Source organism: Heptranchias perlo, chromosome 11 (genome assembly GCF_035084215.1).
Source record: "Heptranchias perlo isolate sHepPer1 chromosome 11, sHepPer1.hap1, whole genome shotgun sequence".
In the NCBI taxonomy this organism is placed as follows: domain Eukaryota; kingdom Metazoa; phylum Chordata; class Chondrichthyes; order Hexanchiformes; family Hexanchidae; genus Heptranchias; species Heptranchias perlo.
In genome coordinates, this window is record NC_090335.1 from 24,746,961 (window position 1) to 24,767,787 (window position 20,827).

At 42.3% G+C, this 20,827-nt stretch overlaps 1 protein-coding gene across 2 annotated transcripts in view; it reads right to left on the reverse strand.

The window, feature by feature from the left end:
- Positions 1-20,489, reverse strand: part of frmpd4 (FERM and PDZ domain containing 4) — a 46,207-nt gene extending 25,718 nt beyond the window's left edge. Inside the window, exons 1-3 of one of the 2 annotated variants that reach the window (XM_067992718.1) lie at positions 20,391-20,489; positions 17,050-17,157; positions 2,044-2,175 (exon numbers count right to left, since the gene is read on the reverse strand). In XM_067992718.1, coding sequence (XP_067848819.1) covers positions 2,044-2,175; positions 17,050-17,157; positions 20,391-20,477 — 327 coding nt within the window. In that variant the 5' untranslated portion in view covers positions 20,478-20,489. Of the gene's footprint in view, positions 1-1,861; positions 1,912-2,043; positions 2,176-17,049; positions 17,158-20,390 lie in introns of those variants that run through there. The other variant, XM_067992719.1, reaches the window with a different exon arrangement.
- Positions 20,490-20,827: the final 338 nt, after the last annotated feature.

Here is a 20,827-nt window from a genome sequence, read left to right on the forward strand (position 1 = left end):
GTATGGGCCTACATAAAATTCAGTGTCCGGTTTAATGGGTTTATTGTTGGACTTGGGTAATGTAGCCTCTGCAGGGGCAGGACATGCACGATAAACTCGTTCATGTTTATTGGGAGCAAGGTCTACTCAAGGGAAGGATTGCATGACTTTAAAAGCCTGCATTGTAACAATATATTGTTCAGAGTGGGTTGAAGGCGGTACTTCGATTTTGATGATACTGTAAACCATGTAAGCAAACCTCTCATTTATGAGGTCAGTAGAACTCTAAGACAAGACAACTGCCTTTGGCCAATTGCTAGCTATTTGTAATATTTTAGAACACATGACTAAAAATTACTATTGGTGTTATTACTGGTTCAATATTCAATGTGTTTGTATAATATTCCTCCGTCTGCTATTTTAATAGAGGTGTCAACCTCTCAATTTAAATGGGTTAACATCTCCACTAAAATAGTGGACAAGGAGACATACAAATGTGATAAGTGTTTGTCCGCTAATAACAGCAACAGAACTCTTGCTTTTAAAAGAAAATCTTTAATCTTATCCTAAGGCACTGCTGCATACTCAGCTAGTAATGTTGTTCCAGAGTTGAAAAGCTCTGGATTGGTTTCATGATCAATTTGAAATTGCAGCACCCACTAAAATGAATGGGCCACTGCAAGACACAGTCAGTTCTTCCCTATCAGTGACAACAGCAGAGTGACCTTTGATGGGAAGGAGACCTGAAATCATTGGTCTCAATAGGGCAGGAAATTAGAACATCTTTCTAAAGATAATGTGATGATAGCCTAGAAATTATTGTTTACCGGGGCTTAAAGGGTTAAATTATGAGGACAGGTTGCATAAACTTGGCTTATATTCCTTTGAGTTTAGAAGATTGAGGGGTGATTTAATCAAGTTGTTTAAAATGATCAAGAGTTGCGATAGGGTAGCTACAGAGAAACTATTTCCTCTAGTTGGGGAATCCAGAACAAGAAGGCATGATCTTAAAATTAGAGCTAGACTGTTTGGGAGTGAAATCAGGAAACACCTTTTCACACAAAAGGTAGTGGAAATCTGGAACTCTCCCCCAAAGGCTGCACGTGCTGGGTCAATTGAAACTTTCAAGATTAAGTTCGATAGATTATTGTTTGGTAAGGATTTCAAGAGATATTGAACAAAGGCTGGCAAATGAAGCTGAGTGCAGCGTCGGTTTACTAGAATGATACCCGGACTTCAAGGGTTAAGTTACGAGGAGAAATTACACAAATTGGGGTTTTATTCTCTAGAGTTTCGAAGGTTAAGAGGTGATCTGATCGAAGTTTATAAGATATTAAGGGGAACAGATAGGGTGGATAGAGAGAAACTATTTCCGCTGGTTGGGGATTTTAGGAGTAGGGGGCACAGTCTAAAAATTAGAGCCAGACCTTTCAGGAGCGAGATTAGAAAACATTTCTACACAAAGGGCTGTAGAAGTTTGGAACTCTCTTCCGCAAACGGCAATTGATACTAGCTCAATTGCTAAATTTAAATCTGAGATAGATAGCTTTTTGGCAACCAAAGGTATTAAGGGATATGGGCCAAAGGCAGGTATATGGAGTTAGATCACAGATCAGCCATGATCTTATCAAATGGTGGAGCAGGCACGAGGGGCTGAATGGCCTACTCCTGTTGCCATGTCCCTATGTTCCTATCTATGATCTGATTGAATAGTGGTACAGGCTCGAGTGACTGAATGGCTTACTCCTGTTCCTATATTCATATATTAAATGGGTTCATTCCTCTGTTAAAAAAGCAGGCAGAAGAATGTGATATGAACACATGAATTTTTTTTCGGCTAGTATCTAGACTTATTTTTTTCACATAGAAATTGGGGGAGTACCTTGAACAGAAATGGCTCCCAGACTTTCCTTCCCTTTTAAGGAGGTTGTACCATCCAGCCAGCTGTGATAGGTTGCTTTGTGATGCTTCTTGCATGCAAGCTGTTGCCTTGAGTAGGGTTTTCAAATGATAATTGTTATCTTACAAGATGACAGTTTCATGTGCCTCTTCAAGAGAAATTACCTGAGTAAGTGTCTCCTGGTCATGAAGCAAGAGAAGTTTGGTTGCATCTCCTTCAGTGCGCTGCTCAAGCATCAGAGAAAAATGTTCGATGCATTTGATGGACAGTTTCTCTTGAAGGGTTAGGATCACATCCTGTTAACACAGAAAAATAGTTCCAAAATGATTCTTTGTTTTCATTAATGTAGGTTTAATTCGAGTTGAGTCAATTATATCAAAATTCTATCCACAATGGACCATTCATTTCCATTGCTGCCACAGACCACTTAGTCTATCTGTGGACTGAAACAGCCGAAAATTGCCTTTTATTTAAAAAAATTCCTATGAAGGACTGAGTGGTGCAGATAAAACTGCCTTCTCACCCCTTGGGATCTTGAATCTAACCCTATCTGGGGTGCGAGGATGAAGATCTATTCTCTAACAGCTATGCGGGTCTAAGATGACATCAGTTTGGGCAGTTTCAGTTCTTAATCAGCAAGTGCCCATATGACAAAACTTTCAACTGTAGCTGGAACGTATCTCACGTAGATAGGATATAAGGGCAGCTGGTGCTGGGAATTTTAAATCTTGCCACATTGGTACAGAGTGGGTTGCTCCTGTGCAGTGGGGTAAAAGCACATTGTTTGGGGCTGCGTAAAGGGAGCTTCGCTCTGCAGTTAAGCTGTGTAAAACTGACCTTGTGAGTGCTGGATGCTGGCACTGGCCGCCCAAAGTGGAACCAAATGTTCCATTTTCCAGAGAAAGTTAGTTGGGACATCAAAAGAATTGAAACTTTTCTTAAAGTGAAACTGCAGAACCAGAGATTTTTTGAGTTTAAAATTTTTCTTTTCCTTTGCAAACAATCGGTTTCTACATGTTGTAGTTTATTAACTTCTCTGGTTCTTTTCTCTGGCTCCAAACATTATAATCCCTGAATTTAACTCCTCCCCAAAAGGCAACTATGCAACATTAAATCATTTGCAAAAAAGAAATTAATATAAACCCAAACTGAGGTTACTGCACTTCCTAAATTAGCACTGCGGAATTCTAATGAATGCATAACTAGATTGTCAGGAACTTGTATGCATAGATCATAGCTACTGCAAGAATTCTGTGATATTTGTACTTCAGTCTATTTAATTACTGGTACACCAACAGAATTTAAATTTCACCATACAAAATATGACCTTTAGTAAGATAGTGTGATATTTGAAAGATACCTGATAGGCCCTGGACTGATCATATTCCATATACAATGCAATAAAAACAAAGTCCATTCACAACTGTAATACCTGGTGAGGCTCTTCTGGCACCATCTGGACAGGATACAAGAGGAGTGTGTGGTCAGATATGTGATCCTTTCTCATCTCCAGCCTCCAACCTCCATACTATTTCTGTCCATTGTAACCTTTCTAGTATTCCTCTATTCTATCAATACTGCGATGACCATAGTTGCTCTGAACTTATTATAGTATCATAGTAGGGTACAGCACAGGAAGAGGCCATTCGGCCCATCATGCCTGTGCGGGTTCTTTGAAAGAGCTATTCAATTAGTCCCATTCCCCTGTACTTTCCCCACAGAAATGTTTACCCTTCAAATATTTATCCAATTCCCTTATGAAAGTTACTATTGAATCTGTTTCCACCTCCCTTTCAGACAGTGCATTTAAGGTCATCACAACTCGCTGTGTAAAAAAATGTTTCCTCATATCGCCTCTGGCTCTTTTGCCGATCGCCTTAAATCAGAGTCCTCTGGTTACTGACCCTCCTACCACTGGAAACAGTTTCTTCTTATTTACTCTATCAAAATCATCCATGATTTTGATCACCTCTAACAAATCTACCCTTAACCTTCTCCGTTCTAAGGACCCCAGCTTCTCCAGTCTCTCCACATAACTGAAGTCCCTCATCCCTGGTACCATTCTAGTAAATCTCTTCTGCACCCTCTCTAAAGCCTTGACATCCTTCCTAAAGTGTGGTGCCCAGAATTGAACACAATACTCCAGCTGAGGCTTAACCAGTGATTTATAAGGGTTTAGCATAACTTCCTTGCTTTTGTACTCTATACCTCTATTAATAAAGCCCAGGGTCCCATATGCTTTTTTAACAGCCTTCTCAACATGTCCCGCTATCTTCAAAGATTTGTGTACATACACCCCCAGGTCTCTCTGTTAACTGCACTCCCTTTAAAATTGTACCATTTAGTTTATATTGCCTCTCCTCATTCTTCCCACCAATATGTATCACTGCACACTTCTCTGCGTTAAATTTCATCTGCCATGTGTTTGCCCATTTTACCAGTCTGTCTATATCCTCCTGAAGTCTGTTACTATCCTCCACATTGTTTACTACATTTCTGAGTTTTGTGTCATCTGCAAACTTTGAAATTATACCCTCTATACCCAAGTCTAGGTCATTAATATACATCAAAAAGAGCAGTGGTCCTAATACTCACCCCTGGGTAACACCACTGTATACTTCCCTCCAATCTGAAAAACAACCGTTCACCACTACTCTCTGCTTTCTGTCCCTTAGCCAATTTTGTATCCATACTGCCAATGTCCCTTTAATTTCATGGGTTTTAATTTTGTTAACAAGTCTATTATGTGGTACTTTATCAAATGACTTTTGAAAGTCCACATACACAACATCAACTGCACTACCCTCATCAATCCTCTGACTGACCTGAAATTGCTGGGTTTATCCCTCTCCCCTTTTTTGAATAGGGGTGTAACATTTGCAATCCTCCAGTTCTCTACACCGCCCCCATATCAAAGGAGGATTGGAAGATCGTGGCCAGAGCCTCCGCAATTTCCACCTTTACTTCCCTCAGTAACCTAGGATGTATCCCATCTGGACCAGGTGACTTTCCTACTTTGAGTACTGCCAATTTTTTAAGTACCTCCTCTTTAGCTATTTTTATCCTATCCAATATCGCTACTACCTCCTCCTTTACTGCTACAATCATAGAATAGAATCATAGAAGGTTACAGCACGGAAGGAGGCCATTCAGCCCATCGAGTCCGGGCATGGCAGCATCATCATCTGTAGTGAAGACCGATGCAAAGTATTTATTTAGTACCTCAGCCATGCCTTCCGCCCCCAAAAGAATATCTCCTTTTTCGCTCCTAACTACCCTTCCTTTGACTATCTTTTTACCATTTATATATTTATAAAAGACCTTTGGGTTCCCTTTTCCCCCTGTTCCTCCTAAGCTGCGAATGCATCGTGCTACACCTTCACTGTGTTGAAACCAAGACGCACGGCACCATTTCCTACTCTAACTCATTCTTTCCCAGGACTTTAAAACTCAGAACTCAGTATTCCCTTCCTTTTACAATCTATAGGTTTTAAAAATCATTTTAGTCCTGGTTACAAAAATAGAAAGAACCACAAAATGCACAGATAGCAGCCTGCAGCAGATGCACTGCTCTGTGTACTTGCCATGGCATCTTGTTCTTAGCTAACAAAGCATTCCATCAAATAGTGTCTCCAGTCACATCTAGGGAAATTACATCAATTCAATTAAACTGCAGAATCTGTTAGAACCTCCATTTGTGACTGGTGCAATGAAATACATTTAGTGGCAGTGAGATTAATTATGTGATACCCTGAGATGCTCTAGCATATTGGATGCAGTTTGATTTCCATCAAGATTTTCAATCAAAAAAACTTCTCGTCAATAGACATTGGTATATATATATATATATACATGCTTCTCCACCCCTAAAATGAACAAAGATCATTTAGGGCAACCAGGGAGCAATTTCACTGTGGGTCTTTCTTCCAGCCTGTACCATTTGTTACAATTTAATAAAATCTAATACAGAACTACATGTATTATTCAGCTGGCTGAGAGTGTCTTGGGATATAAAAATGAAGCAGTATTTCAAGAGTGGTGTGGGGAGGTGGGGGGGAATAGACTGGTGGAGAAAACGGATTCATTAACAGTCCCTTGGTTAAATTGTACCTGAATGTTTAGCTTGTATTGGATAGATAGAAATGTAGGGCTGGATTTTGCTCTGAAAATAACGGCGAGCCTCACCATTATTTCTGTGCATCTGGTACAACAACTTCCAGCGACCACACATGCGCAGTTAAACGCGGAAATCCAGAAGTCGCTGTACCAGATGCCCTGCTCCACCATAAGCTTCGCGGGAAGGAGATCTCGCTGGCTGACTCACCGTTCAGATGAATGGAACAGCGTGAAGTTCCTGCACTGCCCTCATGGATACGAAGTAATCTTACCAAAAGAAGGTACGTCAAGTTTTTAAAGTTTAAGCATCCTGTTAATGGCATGGTAAGTCTTAATGACTGCCAAACAACCTCTCTGGCACTGAAAATTAACTTTTACAAGTGTGGAGTCTCATTCCTTCAGATTTTAATTGTTGTTGGACATCTAAAATAAAAAATTAAATGTTTATTTTTTTACTTTTTCTTTCTATCCCTTTTATCTGTGTCTCATTAATTCAAAATGTCTTATCCTTGCTTTATTTCGATTTCTGCACCTGATGTGACATGGAATTCACTATTCTAACCTGGTTCTGACTCTGCGTGGCTTATTAACATGCTTCAATCTGATTGGTTAAGGGGATAGATAGTTGCTTGCCCCGTTCGCACAGGTCCCAGATGCCCAGGAGAGGGGGCTGTGCTGGATTGAGGGACCCATGTGAGCAACTTGCCGTGAAAAAGCCCAAGCCCGTGAAAAGTCTATGGGCAAGTCCAAGTCCACTGAATGACAGGCGCCGTTTGTTTGCCTCTCAGAGAAAATTCTGGCCTGTAATGGTTTCCTTTAACACCAGTGATTCATTGTAGATACAATTTCTCATTTCCTAACTGCTTTAAAATTCTCTAAGATTACTGATCAAAGAAACAAGTATGTTAAAAGTAGGTCACTGCATCATATCTGTGTGTGACAGCGTCTCACCAGAGTCATAAAATCGTCAGTGCAGAAGGAGACCATTTGGCCCATTGTGACTGGTGTAAATGCTGGTGGCTGTTTAGGTCTGTCAGGTTCAGGGAAAACTTTACCATTGTTATTAATTAACAGTACAGCCCTCTTATGACTGTACTTATACAAACACTAATAGTTCTCCCGGGGTGCTGCTCATGATAAGTTGGAGGATCTACTGTTTTATAATAATAGGAGTTATATTTTAGAAATGACATGTCATCAGTTACAGCTCAAACCCTTTAGCCCTGCTGGGCTTCCCACATTAATGTGGATTAAAAATGTGCAGCAAAGGATGAAATTAATTTTTCTCTTTTTTTTCTTGTTTTGATTGAAAAACAAACAGAAATCATAGGCATCAGGTTTATATTTTCCTGATTGCTAACAGTAACATTACAGAAGGCATTTGTCATGGGCGGTTATTGAGAGTTGAGCATTTAAACTCCACTAAAATGAAAAATATACCCAGCTTTGCGCTTAACTGGGATAATTTTGACTTTGGGCGATAGTGTAAAATGACCAATATTGGATCAGCCGTCTGTTATACATCTCTCCCAATTTTCATTTCCATTGGATGTATAACAGGTGGCTGATTTGCTATTGCCCATTTTAGGCTATTGCTCATAGTTACAATTATCCCCAGTGAGTCTAAGACACGGGAATACTGCCTCCTGTAGTTGACTGAGAAGGTGTTTACCTACTTTCACTCTTTCAGCCTGGTATTTTGAGTAGGGAACACCCAGGTTGTGATGCTGCTGGAAGAAACAGGTGTGGGTGGGTGGCAGAGGCAGGGGCAGCCAAGGTCCATGACTTTAGGGGTGGACAGGAGAGGAACAGTCTGAAGAAAAGGTAAGGTTGGGCTGATTTCCCCCGATTTCCCTCCCAAGTACAAGGTCATGTCAGCCATTAGCCATGGGTTTAACGGTGGCTCTGTCAGGAATCAGTCAAGAAATTATTATTAGCGGGCCAGGTGGAGTAAGTGGTGAAACACTGTCTCTAAGGGGGGGGGGGGGAAATAAAACTAAGTAGAAAATATAAAGCTACCAGTAGATAATTTTTCAAAAACTCAAAACTTTACCTGGCAGCTTTCACAGATGGGAAAAGGAATATGGCTGACAGAAAGGAATTTGAGGAAACAAAAATGGCTCTGTAGCACCACCAGTGGCCAGAGCATGAAACTACAGCGATCAGAGAACAAACGCAACAGAGTGTCACAGTGCGTCACGTAACATTGGAAATCTCTATTAGGTAAAGTGTTACCTACTCGCATCACAGCACAGGCAAGAGGACTTTTCAATGAAATGTGACAGGACATCACAAATGTAATAATATATTAGTAGATCTCTCATGATTTTGCTCATGGTGAGTCTTCTGCTCAGCTGATATTTGCGTCTTCCTAATTACACCACTGTCAGCACTCTGTGTCTGTCTCTTTGTTCCTCGAAGATGTGTGCTTCCTCTGAGAATTCTTCATTTCTCTCAAGTTATGAATCTCCCCTGATCTTTGTGTCTTTCCTTCTGTCACTGTCACGCTCTCTTTTTCTGTTTCTGGTTCTGATTTGATCCTTTTCTATGTGTCTGCAGATTTCTGTGTCCTTGTGGCCCGATATCACACATTGTGTTGCCCTGATGTGTCCAACTCCATTTCTTCCTGATGTTTATTTGTGTCCCCCTGATTTCTCTATCTCTGTCTCTGGATTACATTATCCTATTGGACAATTTGTCTGTGTCCCCTGCAGCCTATTAGTCTGTGTCTCGATCTCTCTATCTATCAATCTGTTTGTCTTTTGTTATAATCTCTTTCTGCCTTTGTTTTGCAAATGTCTATCTCTTTATGTTTCAACTATGTATCTCTCCGCTGCCTCCCCCATCTCTCTCTCTGTCTTTGTCCCCTGAATCAATCACTGTCTCTGTCGCCTCAAACTTTCTTTTGTTATCCCCAAATCCCTTTCTCCTTCTGTTGCCCATCTCTCCCTCTGTCCCCCAATCCCTCTTTGTCTTTACCATCCAATATCTGTCTTTCTCTGTCTCCCCCCAAAGTCTGTTTCTTTGTTATTCCCATCTCTCTGTCACCCTAATATCTGTGTACTTCCCAATATGTGTTCCTCTGGTCTGGACTAGTTATTCCTGTGGCAAACATTATGTAAACTTAGAGGGGAGCTATAGCAGGAATAAGTGGGCCAAAAATGGGACACACATCAGCAGTGCATGATCAGCAGGAAAACGGAACACTGCTGGTATATATCAGGGACTTAAGCATAACAACCAAGTTCATGAACGGCCTTGAAAATGGGGGAAAGACCCATGAGATTCACCTCAATTTCCACTCCCCCCCCACCAAATTTTCCTGGATCTGAGGTCTGGTGCACATTAAGAATCATAGAAAATTTACGGCACAGAAGGAGGCCATTCGGCCCATCGTGTCCATGCCGGCCGAAAATGAGCCACCCAGCCTAATCCCACTTTCCAGCACTTGGTCCGTAGCCTTGTAGGTCACGGCACTTCGGGTGCACATCCAAGTACTTTTTAAATGAGTTGAGAGTTTTCCGCCTCTACCACCCTTTCAGGCAGTGAACTCCAGACCTCTACCACCCTCTGGGTGAAAAAATTCCTCCTCAGCACCCCTCTAATCCTTCTACTAATCACTTTAAATCTATGCCCCCTGGTTATTGACCTCTCTGCTAAGGGAAATAGGTCCTTCCTATCCACTCCATCTAGGCCCTTCATAATTTTGCACACCTCAACCTCCTCTTTCCAAAGAGAACAACCCCAGCCTATCCAATCTTTCCACACAGCTAAAATTCTCCAGTCCTGGCAACATCCTCGTAAATCTCCTCTGTACCCTCTCTAGTGCAATTATATCCTTCCTGTAATGTGGTGACCGGAACTGTACTCAAGCTGTGGCCTAGCCAGTGTTTTATACAGTTCCAGCATAACCTCCCTGCTCTTATATTCTATGCCTCAGCTAATAAAGGAAAGTATTCCATATGCCTTCTTGACCACCTTATCTACCTGTCCTGCTATCTTCAGGGATCTGTGGACATGCACTCCAAGGTCCCTCACTTCCTTTGCACCTTTCAGTATCCTCCCATTTATTGTGTATTCCCTTGCCTTGTTTGCCCTCCCCAAATGCATTACCTCACACTTCTCTGGATTGAATTCCATTTGCCACTTTTCTGCCCACCTGACCAGTCCATTGATATCTTACTGCAATCTACAGCTTTCCTCCTCACTATCAACCACATGGCCAATTTTTGTATCATCTGCAAACTTCTTAATCATGCCCCCTACATTTAAGTCCAAATATATACCACAAAAAGCAAGGGATCTAGTATTGAGCCCTATAGAACCCCACTGGAAACAGCCTTCCAGTCACAAAAACACCTATCGACCATTACACTCTGCTTCCTGCCACTGAGTCAATTTTGGATCCAACTTGCCACTCTCCCTTGGATCCCATGGGTTTGTACTTTTTTGACCAGTCTTCCATGTGGACCTTGTCAAAAGCCTTGCTAAAATCCATCTAGACAACATCAAATGCACTACCCTCATCGACCCTCCTTGTTACCTCCTCAAAAAATTCAATCAACTTAGTCAGACATGACCTTCCCTTAACAAATCTATGCTGACTGTCCTTGATTACTCTGTGCCTTTCTAAATGACGGTTTATCCTGTCCCTCAGAATTGATTCCAATAATTTGCCCACCACCGAGATTAGGCTGACTGGCCTATGATTACTCGATCTATCCCTCGCTCCCTTTTTAAACAATGGTACAACATTAGCAGTGCTCCAATCCTCCGGCACCATGCCTGTATCCAGTAAGGTTACATGCCCGTGCGTATTTGCCTAGGAGACCAGCTGCATTTTTAGTGTAATATAATGGGAGCAGTGAGTTGAGTCAAACCTGCTTAAAACTGTCACAGGGGGCAGAGAGAAAAATATATCTGGCCTGGATTTTCCACTTCTGCAGAATTAGAGTGCATTTCTGGTGGGGTGGGACTTTGCACTGTGATGGAGATGTGCCTGCTGCCCCTAGCTGATCTTCCAGCACCAGGATCATCTCAATGTTGTAAGCGGGCCCCCTCTCCCCTACCTTTGCCAGGGAATCTTGCCGGAATGCCACTGGTGGGTCCTTGTATGCAGCAGGTGGCTCGTTATAAAATCAAGTGCACGCTGCCTGTCAGTTTTGGTCCAGTGACGCTCATGGAGAGAAAATGTCAGGCAAAGCACCTGTGATTTTTTTGATTAGCTGTTAGCGGGGGCTCAGAAAATATGAAAATGACTGCAGTCGACACTTCCTTTTAGTAAGAGTATTGGTGTTGATTAATGTGAAAGATGACCATTGTACTCACCTGGATGAAGAACTCCCAGATTAGCTATATAACCTGTTAGTAATGTAAGCTTCATCTCCAGCATTGTGACTGTGTGTCTAGAAGCCAGCCTCAGCAGAACAGAAGCACGACACTGCTGCTCGTCGAATTGCCGAAGATTACGAGTGAGATTGCTGAATGTATTGAATTAGTGGCCGGTTTCGTGTTAAGAACTCACTGCCACTGCAATACGGCATTGACCGAGTACACTCAAGATCATTAAAAGCAGAAAAGCTCACCAAATGTAGACTTCCGTAACCTTTCAAATTCACAAAAAAAAGCTCCACATTTGCAGAGAAAACAATTTGCCAGAAAATGCAATTTAGCTGATCAGCTTTGTAAGTGAGAGAGGAGAATTTCACCCGATCGGAGCTGATTATGACCCAAAACTACTATTCACGAAGAAATCTTTTGCTGTGCTCTATATAATAATCTCCATGGCAACGTTCAGCAATATTATTCTTGGTAGACGTAAAAAAAAAATCACAACATGCAAAATGGCAGGAAAATACAGTTCAAGAAAATGGTGGTCGAAACAAGCAGTGCCCATGATTATATCAAGCAGTTATAAACATATCTTACCTTAAGACTCACAATTATACCAAGCAAATGTTAGCATATAAATATTTAATGGCCCTGGTTTTGAAGCCCTCTGCCTGGTGGCAAACAGGAAGTAGTGCCCTGAAAATTGGGGGGAATGAACTTACTGCCCTGTCATGACTGCTGATCCACTCCCTGAATCATTTCTGGTGGGACCTTCACATGGGCGGCCCAGCCCCAGATTGCATCAGGCGGGAGCCTACTTGTAACATGTTAACTGGGGTCCTGTGACGTACACAGGACCCTGATGTAAGGACGCTCTGCCCTTTGGGACTTCAAAGGGACCGCAGCAGGCCGCATCAGAAAATAGTACGTTTCAGTTATTTTCGGAGATTGACTGCTCCTCCTAGCTTTAAGAAGAATCTTCCAGCCCACTGATGGCCTGTCTGCAACCCCGCCCTCACATCCCACCGAGCAATTGCCTGGTACCCACCCTCCTTTCAGCCCCTACTTCCAGCTGGGCTCCATGTCAGAGCCACTGGACATCCCACCAGCCACCACCACCCCCACCCCCCCCCCCCCCCCGACCCCCACTGCTGATTCTGTGCTCGCAGCTCCCTATTGATATTGAAACTAGGCCCAGCGCTCATAATGGCTCGGGCCTGTCACCAGTGAGTTCAGGTGTGCTCGTCCTGCTTTCTGCCCGATGATAAGATCAACTCACATGCATCTGTGTGCAATTCCGCTGGCCACTGACTCGTTATGGAGGAGTTGCAATATTAATTTTAAGGCAATACACCATCCCATGCTTATAGCGGGCTAATCACAGTAACACTAATGCATCCGCTCTAAGCTGTTGGGACGGTACATTGTTGGGCAGGGTGGAAGCAGGTTAGCTCTCGATTGGTACTGCACCACACCAACTGTGGGATGGGAAAATAATCTATTCTCCAACATTCACATTACTCAACTCGATGAGCACAAGATTCACAGCATAGGAAAAGCCTGATTGTTCGGTGGGCAAATACATCATATGACACGGCACTGAGCCATGTAAAGCAGGAAGGTGCCAGCTTGAGGGCTTACTCTGTTCTGAATTAGATTATCTCGGTCAGGCGATGGTTAAGGCCCTGTCATTGTTCTTAATTCAGTGTGAGGGAGAGCAAAACCAACAAATATTCCCACTCCTGCCTGCCACCCAGTTTCAACATTTGGTGAGGGCAGGATTAGGATCAGCTATGATGCTCACCATGCACAAATAGCCTGTAAACACTCACTGTCTGCATTCATACATGAAGACTAGGCATTTGGGTGAGGTCCTGGAAGACTGCATCTTCCCACTGAGCCAGAATCTATTACTGGCTTCAGGATAGAAAAATCAGACGATGGGAATTTTTTTTAAAAACACACACTTGTTGCCAGTTGGCCAAGTTGCAAACATAACTTCCTGACAACATTCTTAAAATCCAAGTCAGGATAATCAACATTACATTAAATGACAAAAAAGTTCTTGCTTACTATTGATTGGGACTAATTTTACAAATACCTCCAGATTAACAGCATAAAGCATAGGGAGCTTTAAGGTCGCCAGTGCATATAGTGTGACCACTGCAGTTGACATAATATATGATTGGCACACTTTTTGTTGGAGTTTTAATTATTTAGCACCTTGAGCACAATACTGTCACAGTGCCATGTACCAATGTCAGCTTGGCTCAATTGATGCGTGGTAAAAAGAAAGAACTTGCATTTATGTATCCTCTTATCACATCCCCAAGATGTCCCAAAGTGTTTTACAACCAATAAATTACTTTTGAAGCACATTCACTGTTATGTAGGCAAATTCAAGTGTCAATTTGCAGACAGCAAGTCCCACAAACAATATTAAAAGATGGATAACCATTTATTCTGTTTTTGTTGGTGGTGGTTGAGGGAGTAATATTGGTAAGACCACTGGGAGAACTCCTCTACTCTTATTCGAATAATGCCAAGGGAGGGAGACATTCCCATATCAACTGCAAAGGAGCTTACGTCTAGAGTAAACCTGTTTCCACGTCCCACTGAGTAGGCAGACAGGGTCTTGGTTTAATATTTCAACTGAAAGACAGCACCTGTGACAATGCAGCACCCCTTAATACTGCACTGAAGTGTCAACCTTAGGTTATGAGCTCCAGTTCATAACGAGCTTGAACACACAACCTTCTGATCTGGGAACAAGAGTACTACCAACTGAGCCAAGCCAATACTGGTACCTGGCTAAATGACAGTAATACGTTAATATTTTCACTCACTGTGTTATATATGCAGTGAGAAGGTGAATGAATTTTGCTGCAATAGGTAGAATGAAAGACAAACTAAAAGCCTTGACTCAATTAGTTTGTAGCTAAGAATGTTTGTTGGCAAATCATCTCAGCAGTCTGTCAGTGCCTGTTTATAACAAAACCTTGTCAACTTAGCCTTAATGAATTAAAACTCCGATCATGTGTCAATCATGTAGTTCGTCAACTGCAGTGGTCACACTTTACGTACTGGCGACCTTAAAGAACAATTAGGGGCGAAATTCTAGCTCTCAGTGATCACAAAGGTCATTTAGCACTTTGGTTTCATGGAATGATCTTGCAGTAGCCAGACTGCAAGATACACGGTCTGCAACAGAATGATGGCTTGATTGGTAAAGAGATTGCCCCAGAAGGTTACATGCTCAGAAAATTCCCCTCTCTGTGCTGAGTTAGCTGACCTCAGCTATCATGGCCATTGCACCCTGGGCTACGGAGGTGGGTTGTTGGGTGTGAGGGCAGGGGTGGGGTGGGGGTGGAGGGGGTGGAGGGAGAGAACAGGGATGGAAATCGGTTCGGGTTCTTGTTCCTGATCGCTATCCAGTGGCACCTGCTGGAAAGGGCATGTGTGTGGATATCAATAAGCTTAGGATTGGATTTGGCTGCGATGTCTCCCATGGTATAATAGTCTGCCAGTACTTATCGTCTAGGCTCACACATGAAGAATGGTCACTTGGGTGAGTGCCAGAGTGCTCCCAGCATCTACAGAACCCTACCACACTCAGGAAGGAAGGATGAAATGGGAAGAAAGCTGTGCGCTGCTGGAGGAAAACATTCAGAAAAATAGGCTCTGGCCTTCTTCTCATCATATATTTAGTTACAAACACATCCTGTACAATGCATAACTACAGTGTTTGGTTTTAATTAATTTAATTTCATCATATGCACAACTGCATCAATAAAGTTGAATTACAAAAAGATTTACTGTCACAAAATTTCTACTGAAAGTGCTTGGCGTAACAGCGCATCCTCCCACTATATCTTCATCACCATGGGGAAAGCCCATCATTCAACTGACACTGACACAACCAACATTCTGCTCGTACTAGTTTTGGAGTAGAATGAACTAGAGTTAGACAAACTGTGACTCGACATTCTGGTTTCAGCACGATTACTCAACAGTCGGCCCAACAGAAAGTTTGCCAATAACAGAATGTTACATCTTCTGGCAGGCCACATTTATCATTTTGTTGTTGGTGCCCTTTAATGCTGCATTCATTCCCTTCCGCCCTTCCCCACTTAAAAAAAAAAGTGCTACTCAGCAAAATAAGCAGCTCCTTAAAAATTTGAATTTAAATCAGACTTGAGGCGTTGCCTTGACAAACTTTTTTTTGTTTGTAGAAGGAAAGAACCAGAACAGTCACACATTTCTGCCACGGCAATGTCAAACTCAAGTGATGTCATGATGTATTTTCAAGCGACTTCTATGCCGACATTGCCTGTTTAGGAATGGAAAAGGAAAAATTTGCGGAACATTTTTTAATGAAAATGGTACCTCCTTGCTGAATTAAATGATTGTACTCTTGTGTTACTCATTGCGCCAATCATTATCCTGTACATCCAGCATGCAAACAGCCAGACCCATCTTGTAAGCACAAGCCACACATCAGTGATCATTCCCTAGGAATAGTACTTCATCTCCATTTGGGGGAAGATAAAAAATATTGCAGGGTGTCATGGTGCTACAGCGCACTGGTGTTAGGATGTGTTTTTAACCTGTGACCCGTTCCTTCCCACAGAATGAGCTCCCAATCTCAGCCATTAGTCATGGGGAATACTGACAACACTGATTCAAACCTTGCCCAAACTGAAGTCTTTTCTCTTTGGTAGCTGCGAGTGCCCTATGTGAGATGAGTTTTAATTAAGCCTCAGGCCTGTTCCTGGTGCATATAGGGTCACAGAAATTAAATTGATAATCTCATTCAGAGTAATCACAAGGATGCTCAGTTTGAGAAGTAGTAAAACTCATATTAATGCACGAGGGGGTGTACTTTTGAGGTTGGGGTTAAATACAATTTTGGGTTTGAATAGAAGGTGCATTACCCTGCACTTTGAACCAGAACTGACAGTGACTGAAGCTCTGGGTACCCAAAGTGAAAGTGTGCTGCTCCCAGAACTGATATTCCTTACATTTATAAGGAAAGAATTGAAAAAGAGTTGGCCCCTCAATACTTAAATTTCCAGTAACTGGACTTATTACACTAACCCAGGTGTTAGCTGTGGCTCAGTGGTAGCACTTCTCGCCTCTAAATCAGAAGATGGGTGGGTTCAAATCCCACTCTAGTGCAGTACTGCAGGAGCGCTGAACTGTCGGATGGTGCTGCCTTTCAGATGAGATGTTAAACTGAAGCCCCATCTACCCTCTCAGATGGCCGTAAAAGATCCCATGGCAGTTTTTCAAAGGAGAGCAGGGGAGTTCCCCCTGGTGTCCTGGCCGATATTTATCCCTCAACCAACATTACTAAAAACAGGTTATCTAGTCATTAATACACTATTTTTTTTAGGGCCTTGCTGTGCGCAAATTGGGTGCCGCATTTCCTACATTACAACAGTGACTACACTTTAAAAGTACTTCATTGGCTGTAAAGTGCTTTGGGACGTCCTGAGGTTGTGAAAGATGCCATATAAATGCAAGTCTTTCTTTTATTGGAAATGTTTCAGCTCAAAGGTACAGGCCACTAGAGGGAGCTCAAAATATCGATATAGCTCATTAACAGCTCCAGTAGTACAAATTCGTGTTAGATGTAGTCAAGTCCTGTACCTGCATAGCTACTGGAAATCAAAAACCCAGCCCTGCCTGAATGTACTGTTTACTGTCGGGCGAAGACCTACCTTCATTGTTGTGCTGCTGTCAAATCGGAAAGATTTAGTCTGTCCATTCTCAAGGTAAACTTTCAATACGTTCGGCATGAACAGGAGGGAATTGTCTTTGACAGTGTCCTGTGAATAGACAAGACAGGCACATTACAGTCTAACCTTTAGAGGAATGCAGTGGTATTTCTGCAGCATACACAATGACATTTTCTCCTCATTATCTGCAGAGAGTACATTGAACTGTGAAATGTTCCTTACATTAGACTAGTTCCAGTTTAGAATTTTCTTTCATCATAAATTTATAGAAAATCATTTGTGAAAAATCTATTCCTGGCAGAAATCATACAAATTCCTGTACTTGAAAAATTAAATAAATGCAAGCTGATCTCCTGTGCAATTGCTCAAAGAAAAAAATAAAAGCTGTGTCTTTCTTTATCTCTTAGTTTCTTTCCCTCTCTAATTCATTCTGTGTCCTTCTCTTTGTCTTTGTTTGTCTTCTCACTTTCAGTTTGGCTCTCACATCCTTTTCCTCATTGTTGCCATACCTTCTATTAGAAGGCAAGTGTTTTCATAGATAACACTTGGATCATGTGATCTCCCGGACTGGATTTGATCGGCTGAGAAAATCGGAGAGGAATGTTCCAGGATATTTTTTCCCTCATTGGCCCTGGGTTTTTCCTCTTTTTCTTTGCCTCTCCCAGGAGATTACATGGCTGTGCGGGTTGAGAGGGGGGGAATGAGGGAGGGAGGAAGTGTTTAGTCACGATGCTCCGGTCATCATAAGTGTGGGGCAGGCTTGATGGACCTGCTGGTCTTTTTCCTGCTCAGCAATTTCGTAAGTTCGTATGTCACTGCCTGTACTTTGTTGTTTGCCTGTTCCATTCCATCTGTCTTGTAATTCCTACTTTCCAGTGTCTGCTCAATGATCTGTTTCCCACTGTGTCTTTTTGCAGCCTATGAATGTACCTTCCCTTTGTTTTGTAGTTTTTAAAGACTAAGGCATGCAGCAAGATGAGTTGTTGTACCTAGTTGTTGGTGGGGATCTGGCCTAGATGGAACATGTTGTGATGTATACAGATGTAAATGCAACAGAGACTGATGCCTGAGACAGGATTTGAGCTGGAGTCCAGCCTAGAAGAGAGCTAGGAAAGGGAAGGAAAGGCTGAGGGCTGGACTGATGGATCTGGAATTGGGACCTTATGCCTGGGCCAGATGGACTTCTGATTTTTGAGGATGTAACTGGTAGAATAGATAAGGGAGAACCAGTGGATGTGGCTTATTTGGATTTTCAGAAGGCCTTTGATAAAGTCCTAAATAAGAGGTTAATGCACAAAGTTAAAGCACATGGGATTGGGGGTAATATACTGGCATGGATTGAAAATTGGTTAACAGACAGGAAACAGAGAGTAGGAACAAATGGGTCTTTTTCGGGGTGGCAAGCGGTGACTAGTGGGGTACCGCAGGGATCAGTGCTTGGGCCCCAGCTATTCACAATATATATCAATGATTTGGATGAGGGAACCAAATGTAATATTTCCAAGTTTGCTAACGACACAAAACTAGGTGGGATCGTGAGTTGTGAGGAGGATGCAAAGAGGCTTCAAGGCAATTTAGACAAGTTGAGTGAGTGGGCAAATACATGGCAGATGCAGTATAACATGGATAAATGTGAAGTTATCCACTTCGGAAGGAAAAACAGAAAGGCAGAGTGTTATTTAAATGGTGATAGATTGGGAAATGTTGATGTACAAAGGGATCTGGATGTCCTTGTACACCAATCACTAAAAGCAAACATGCAGATGCAGCAAGCAGTTAGGAAAGCAAATGGTATGTTGGCCTTCACTGCAAGAGGATTTGAGTACAGGAGCAAGGCTGTCTTACTGCAGTTATACAGGGCCTTGGTGAGACCACACCTGGAGTATTTTGTGCAGTTTTGGTCACCTTACCTAGGAAAGGATGTACTTGCCATTGAGGGAGTGCAGCGAAGGTTCACCAGACTGATTCCTGGGATGGCAGGACTGTCGTATGAGGACAGATTGGGTCGACTCGGCCTGTATTCACTTGAGTTTAAAAGAATGAGAGGGGATCTCATTGGAACATATAAAATTCTGACAGGGCTAAACAGACTGGATGCAGGGATGACGTTTCCCCTGGCTCAGGGGTCCAGAACGAGGGGTCACAGTCTCAGGAAATGGGGGTTGGACATTTAGGACTGAGATGAGGAGAAATTTCTTCACTCAGAGGGTGGTGAGCCTGTGGAATTCTCTACCACAGAAGGCTGTGGAAGCCAAGTCACTGAATATATTTAAGAAGGAGCTGGATAGATTTCTAGACACAAAAGGCAACAAGGGGTATGGGGAGAGAGCGGGAATATGGTATTGAGATAGAGGATCAGCCATGGTCATATTGAATGGCGGAGTAGGCTCGAAGGGCCGAATGGCCTACTCCTGCTCCTATTTTCTATGTTTCTTTGATTGATGTTCTGATGGATCCGGAATTGAATTGTAAAATTTACACTATAACGATGACATATTAAATGGGTCCCTTCGATTTTACAGTCTCAGTTTCAAGACGTAGGACAACATGATTTCAATCTAAACGTTTAAAATGTAGTGAGAATGACAGGCATCCTTTTCCTCGCAGCAAAATCTCACCATTGACTCGTGAGTCTCTCTCCCTCAACTTCAGGGCTTTCTGCTCCCAACAGAGTACATTACTCTAATTGAATAAAAATGTGTTTTAAGCTCAGCAAAGTTTGCAAACAACAGCACATTGCACAAACTGTTGACCCGTGACACCACTGTGAGAACAGTATTTCGTATGGAAGCTTTTCCAATGATTTATGTTGAAGGACGTGTTTCGCTGATTCATTCTCTAATATGTAGCAGCAATGTCGCAGGTGCTAGGGAACTAAAGCCCCACACCAGTTTTGGCACAGTTCATTGTAAATTTCCAAATATATTTGGTATCAATCTGATCTATTTTGCTAGGTTACATATCTTGCAAGGGCTGGAAACCTTTCAAATTAGAAGGATATGCAGATAGGGTTAAATGAAGTAAGGTGGGAGGAGGCTCGTGTGGAGCATAAACACTGGCACGGACCAGTTGGGCCCAATGGCCTGTTTCTGTGCTGTAAATTCGATGTAATTCTATGTAATAAATATCTCTGAGGTAAGAAAGAGGTGACAAAATTAATTATATATCTGGCATCTCAGTATCAGCCTGTGCTGGAACTAGACTCAGAGACTCAGTGGTGCAAAGCGAACAAATTACATTCCCTGCCACAAAGCTGTTCATCTCAGTGGCAGGTGCTAATTTTCCACACATCCAGGAAATGCACCATATCCAGTTCCACTTACCAGGACCTGACCATTTATGATGACCTCCTCGGAGAAACGAACTTTCACAGGGTTGGACTTCAACCTGGCCTTCTTGGCAGCGCTCATAAAGGCCGACTTGGGAGACTGAAACAGTTAACAAGATTTAGGCATTGGGGATTATTAATGGCACCATTAATCTGCTCGTGTGGTCAAAGTGATATCAGCTCAACTACAAACCCTCTTGAGGGCTACCAGAGCATTTTTGATTACAATATAAAAATATTACAAGTTGTTTAGGTTTGATTTGATTCATGAAGTACCACCAACACAAAAATGTTCTATATCCTACTTTTTTTTTAAAGATTGTATCTTAAATTCTAATTTTCTTTTGTTGTTTATCCCTGTTTTTCTTACCTTTTGGTCACACTTTCAGTGGCTTTAGAGGGCAGATGGGTGACTCCCCCCAAGGCCTCTGC